This window comes from Cajanus cajan, chromosome 3 (assembly GCF_000230855.2).
Source record: "Cajanus cajan strain Asha chromosome 3, NIPB_CcT2T_4, whole genome shotgun sequence".
In the NCBI taxonomy this organism is placed as follows: Eukaryota; Viridiplantae; Streptophyta; class Magnoliopsida; order Fabales; family Fabaceae; genus Cajanus; species Cajanus cajan.
The window spans coordinates 27,322,979-27,329,438 of NC_138519.1; the positions used below are offsets into that span (position 1 = coordinate 27,322,979).

General features: G+C 30.8%; 1 protein-coding gene across 2 annotated transcripts; it reads left to right on the forward strand.

Annotated features, from left to right (window-relative positions):
- Positions 1–415: 415 nt before the first annotated feature.
- LOC109792288 (vacuolar cation/proton exchanger 3) lies at positions 416–5,048 on the forward strand. Of its 2 annotated transcripts, none has more exons than XM_020351682.2 (12): positions 416–770; positions 1,998–2,065; positions 2,233–2,261; positions 2,753–2,949; positions 3,070–3,282; positions 3,428–3,556; positions 3,795–3,911; positions 4,072–4,125; positions 4,223–4,339; positions 4,439–4,529; positions 4,631–4,696; positions 4,775–5,048. In XM_020351682.2, exons 1-11 carry the CDS (start codon positions 498–500, stop codon positions 4,690–4,692), a joined length of 1,350 nt encoding a protein of 449 aa, XP_020207271.1. In that variant the 5' UTR covers positions 416–497; the 3' UTR covers positions 4,693–4,696; positions 4,775–5,048. The 2 variants fall into 2 exon arrangements, with proteins under 2 accessions (XP_020207271.1, XP_082926879.1); XM_083070753.1 differs by having other exon boundaries at positions 416–644.
- Positions 5,049–6,460: the final 1,412 nt, after the last annotated feature.

Here is a 6,460-nt window from a genome sequence, read left to right on the forward strand (position 1 = left end):
TAATATATATATATATATATTATTTTTATTATTATATTATATAAATTAATAGATGATACATTTTATAAATTTAAGTCTAATCCTTTTAAAAAAGTAAATTTTTCTAAAGCCTAATTATTTAATAAGCCAGATTAGATTATAAATAATTAAAACATAAATTCCTATTTAAGATATATTCCATATTCATCTTATTTCCGTCTTATATGTTAACTAATCAAAATTTCTATTAAACAAAATCACAAAACTAATTATTTAATACACATTAACACAACTCAGCTATTTAGCCAGTCATCAAGTTTTATTTTATTTTATTAAAAATACAAATAAGAAAATACGAACCTTCGTGGAAGTTGCACCGTTTGAAGAGTGCTGACACACCTCGTTTCCCATCCATTATTTATAATACTTGCGGCTAGTCACACAAATACAGTGTGCTACATTGTGATATTTTACTTCGGCTTTGTCATTTCTTTCAACAATTTGTTAGGTATTGAAAAATGGGTTCTCGAAACCAAGAGGTATCATGGGTGGAGAATGGTGGAAACGTGAAGGGATTGAGCAGGGAGAATAGACATGGAAGAACCGCACATAACATGTCTTCTTCTTCATTGCGCAAGAAATCTGACCTCACTCTTGTGTCTAAGGTTCGCTATGATCTTCTTAGGAACTTGTTGGCTAACTTGCAAGAGGTTATTCTTGGAACCAAGCTTGCTATTCTTTTCCCTGCTATTCCCCTTGCAATAGTTGCTCAATGGTTTGACTTTGGAAGAGTGAGTTTTCTCCTGTTAATTCTCTTCTTCATAGTTGTACTTGGTTTGAAAAATTTAATGTATGACCTAGAATTATGATTGTGTCTATGGTTTGATTTGTTAATGTTTAATGAGTTTGTATTAATATTTCAAATTGAAACTAATTCAACTATATATCATTAATAATTCTATATTTTTAAATTATGTAAGAAAAATAAGAAAGTGAAGGGTTTAAAATTAATTCTATCAAGAAATAGAGTTAAAGATTTTTTTAAAAGTATTTTTTTTTTATTTCAATCAAATACATCCTTATTTGTATTTTTTCTTCTTTATTTTCTGTTTTTGCGATCTTGAATGCCAAGAAATCTTACACTAATATTTTGTAAGATACAGTGAATAATGTTGTATAAATTATTGATCATCTTTATTCCCTTTTTAATGAATAATTTTGTAAGAAATCTGTGTCATTGTCTTTTCTTACATTTATTTATTTATTTCTATTTTTTTTAGTGTCTCACACAACCTTGAAATGGATTTCTTTCAAAGAAGAATGTATGGAGAAAAAAAAATTAACTTTTTACTTAAATTTTGTGCAAAAATAATTGATGTATGGATTCTTTTTTTAGTCAACTATTTTTTTTTTTTTTAATTCTAGAGTGGAACCTAGGAAAGGATGAAAGTGACGGCTCTCCTTACACTTTTAAAATACTGATATATAATATTATTAGCAGAGTTAAAAAAAAAAAACACTAATGCTTTACCTACTCATTCAGAAGTGAGGATACGCATGTACTTGATTATTGCATGTACTTGATTATTGGTTCGACCTATGCATAGTAGTCTTTAATTCTCAAGTTCGAGTTTCAAATATGATAAAAAAAATGATTTTGGAAGAGTCAACCTCAATGCAGTTAAAAAATGTTCTGAAAGAGACTATTTTTTATGAAGTAAATAGATAATCTTACTACTATCATGATAAAAAAAATTAGAGTTGCATATATTTTATTTATTAAAATTTATTTCATTACAATCATAATCAGTCCCGTAATCATAGATGGTGACTGGTGTGGTGTACGTGAGATATTTTTGGTTACAGAAAAAAAAAGGAAATTCATATTGTGATAATAAATATTAAAAAGTGCATAAATATTTTTCTAGAAAACTGTAATATTTATTGGTTGAATTTTCTTGTTAATGTTGTATTATTATGGGATTATGTAACCAGTCTCAATCTTTTGTTGCTTACAGCCATGGGTTTTTGCCTTCAGTTTACTTGGTCTTACCCCACTTGCCGAACGTGTCAGTTTCTTGACAGAGTGAGCAAATCATAACATGCTTGCATTTTTGTTCATATTAGATCGTACATTAGCCATTATTAATCATCGTACAACTTTTTTCTTTTCTCTTTAATTACCCTTTTATATTTGTATACTGATTCTCGTTTTATTTGCTCCCTTGATATTTGGTACTTCAAAATTGGAAGACAACTTACTTATTACACTGGTCCCACAGGTGTGTATCAATTCACAAATGTACTTCAGCAATTGTTTTTGAAAGAGTTATGATACATGCATATAGCATAGTACATATATACTCGATTGGTATTTATTTTTCGTATTATCTCAATTACATTTATGATTGTATATTTTCTATATGTGTCTAACAGTATATAATTATAAGTTGCACATCAGTTTCCTTTTGGAATTCTTCACAATGTCAGTGTACTTTACGGTGAATTTTCTTTAATTTGGACTAAATTTTTGCATATAGTAATGATAACTGAATGCACACTTATTGCATACATTTTCAATTGATTCTCTTCATTTTTGTTTAGCAACATTGGTTTTGGTCTTAACACAAAGTATTCAATTAAAGGAAGAATGATGTAATATTAATTGGTCAATCATAGTGTTAGAAATAGAAAAAGTTTTTAGAAATTGTAGCAGTACAATACTACAACTGATTTTCATGATACTAAAGCCTTTTATTTTGTTGAATCAAAGTGGGAGGAATTTTGAATGCAACATGTGGAAATGTGACAGAGCTCATCATAGCAATTTTTGCCCTTAGCAATAACAAAATTGTTTTGGTCAAGTATTCCCTCTTGGGTTCCATAATTTCCAATCTTCTTCTTGTTCTTGGAACATCTCTATTATGTGGCGGCCTTGCAAACCTTAGACAGGAACAAAAATATGACAGAGTAAGGCCCTTCAATTCATTCAAAACTTTTACCTATGAACTGCTTAGTTTTGGTTTTTTTCTCGTGTTATAGTAGAAATAGTGGCTAGTGTTAAGGGTTTGACTCTTGAATGTTTTGCAGAGACAAGCAGATATGAACTTGCTGATGCTCTTTCTGGCATTGCTGTGCTACTTGCTGACACTGTTGTTCCATTATAGTGGTGCCTCAGCAAGTGACAGTACTGACTCATCTCTGCAGTTGTCAAGAGCTGCTAGCATTGTTATGGTGATTGCATATTGTGCTTACCTTGTCTTCCAACTCTGGACTCACCGGCAGCTATTTGAAGCCGAAGAAGTATGTTTTTATTTTATTTTATTTTTTATTTATAAACTATATTGTTAGTATGAAGTATGACTTCTTTAATTATAAGATGATGAATCTAATTGTGATTCTGATTTGTGTCAATATTTGATTGATAATCACCATCATGCATTTGCAGGAAGATGATGAAGAGGGTGGCAATGATTCAGAAGAAGCAGTGATAGGATTCTGGAGTGGGTTTGTTTGGCTGGCTGGAATGACTGTGATCATTGCTGTACTGTCTGAATATGTGGTGCAAACAATTGAGGTAATTTACTTCATTTTGTTTTTGGAGAGATGAAAATATTGTGTAAACATTTTCATACCATCAATTAATCATAAATCATTTTAAGTACAACTTTCAAAGTAGTAGTTATAAAAATCAACAAACTTGTCATTGATTGGATGAGTGTAAAAATATTTATACTTTGGGCACATTTTAATGAAATTCTCAATATGTAATAATAATGCTGATAGTAATGAGAAAAAAAATGTTATCTGAACAGGATGCATCTGATTCATGGGGCTTGTCTGTTAGCTTCCTCAGCATAATCTTGCTACCAATAGTTGGAAATGCAGCTGAACATGCAGGAGCAGTCATTTTTGCTTTCAAGAACAAACTGGTACTTCTTTTTTGTTTAACAAAAGTTGCTTGAAACTATTGTTGAAATCGCTTGCACGAGTTCTTGTGTTCTTTGCTGAGGTGTTATTTTTAAATTGGAGAAACAAAGAAGAGGACATGTGATTTAATTCCTTGAGACTAAGCTAATGTTGTTATTGCAGGACATTTCGTTGGGTGTTTCCTTGGGTTCTTCAACTCAAATTAGCATGTTTGTGGTAAGCAAACATTCACCTTAAAAACAAAAATGCTTCCATTTATCTTTGTTATTGGATTAATAAAATTATTCATTTATCAAATTTGATTACAATATAGGTTCCACTATGTGTGATTGTTGCTTGGATTATGGGTATCAAAATGGATCTCAACTTCAACCTCCTAGAGACAGGTTCTCTTGCTTTGGCAATAATAACCACAGCCTTCACATTACAGGTATAATTATATACCATCATTTCAGTTGGATGAAAACATCACACTTATATATTTGGTATATATCTTGATTCATTGTTCCTTCCATGTATCTTTTTGTAGGATGGAACTTCTCACTACATGAAAGGCCTTGTTCTCTTACTCTGCTACATTATAATTGGTGCATGCTTTTTCGTCCAAAGAACACCCTCCAGTAAGCATAATAATATGTAACACTGTCTTGGTGTCACAAAAATATTCATACATCCTGAAGTTATACTTCATATTCTAAAATTTGGTCACTCCTTTTTCCAGACCAACTTAATGTTCCTAATATAGTGCTTAATTCAGCAACTGAAGCAGTTTTTGGAGCTTGATCAAGTAAGTTCATGTTCTCCATACACATGCAGACATTAATTCAAGAACTTTATGGAATTAACTACGGGAACTTGATTGCAGGCATATTGACCGATTTTGGTCTCTGAGATGAAAGAGTGCAGCATCCAAACTGAGAAAAAGATTCAATGGATTTGTTATTTGTTGATTTTAATTATTGTCATCCCCTGAGAAAGCTGAAGAAGTTTGCATGCAGTAGCTTGCAATCGATTTGGTTGTCTGTGTATATAGTTCTCTTCACAGGATTTTGTCTCAAGATTTTCATTTCATAATGTAATATAGATGAGAGTTCTGGCATGGCTTTAAAATAAAATGAGAACAGTTCCTTTTGAGGTCACATGAGCAAGAGTTTCTACCTTGTATTACCCTTCTCTCTCTTTTTTATTTTTCTTTCTTTGTTATAAGCAAAAGATTAATATTCATTCTTTTGTTTGCCTAGAGTTTGTTTGCATTTAAATTAGAAATATTCTTTTTGGAGTTTTTCTATTAAAATTATAGAGTATTTTTTGGTAGAAAAATTTTGAAAACAATTTTTATTTGTGAAGTGAGTTTTATTGGTGATAACAATTACGTGAATGCTTATACAATACGGAACTTATCATATGAACGTAACAATAACTATAATGCCGAGGCATTACACATTATAGGACTGAAAAACAAAAATAGGAAAAGCTAATGAAATCTTGAACCGTCAAAGTTAGCTGTGTTTTGAAACTGTTTCAAAAGCGCTTTAACATATTCCATGAATGAATAAGAAAATCCCATATTGTCCATTTTAAACTTATAATTTTATTTTTGATTGTTACACATTTTTTTTATTTTTATCAATGAAGGTATTTGTGTGTTTATAAGTTTTTCTTTTTATGATTTAACGATGTGAAATTGTTTATACTACATTAATCATGTAACATCCTAGAATTTTTTTTAAAAAATTAGTAATTGTTAAATAGGAGATGATGATGATTTTATTTTATTTTATTTTGTGATTAATAGTTTGTATTTTATTCATTTTAATAAGATTTAATTATTCAAGGGGTATTAGAAATAATGAAAATAAGAGAAGATCGGATAAATAAGAGATATATATTAGGAGAGAAGGAAGAAAAGAGATTTTATTATTATTCATTTCTTCATTTCGTGTTCTCTAACGTCATGTGCACTAAAGAGAATGCATAACAAGGAGGAGGAATCATCGGAGAGGAACTAGAACTGTAGATATGATATTTTGCATCTCTCTAGGTAAAGGGGAGTGAGAACACTCATTTCTGAGGATTGGATATATGCATGAAGGGTAGAGAGATTGACCCCCAATCTCATAAGTTTTATGTTTGATGATATGATGTGTGCGTTTGATGTGTTTGGGTGAGTAGATTTTGAATATGTAATTTATTTGATGATTAGATGTCTTTAGGATAATTAATTGAGTGCTCTGTATAAAAGGGTTAGAACCCTAAGGAGGGAAGTTTGATGAATTAAGGGATAAAAGTTGTAGATGCTAAATTCGTGAATTTCCTAGATGTAAAATGAATTTTTGGTTGAGTATAAATTGGATTAATGATTTGGGTGAAGTTCGCTTCAAAATCTTGTTTTGCATTGATGTGTTTAGGTGTTGGAACACATGTGGTGTCGAGCTCAAATGCTTGACGTCAAGCCTGTCTTCATGTGTATGAAGGCATTGCCCAGGCGTTCTGGTGTCTGGTGTGGAAATGTCCACGTCGAGCATGAGACATTGTTGTCCGTTGTGGCTGA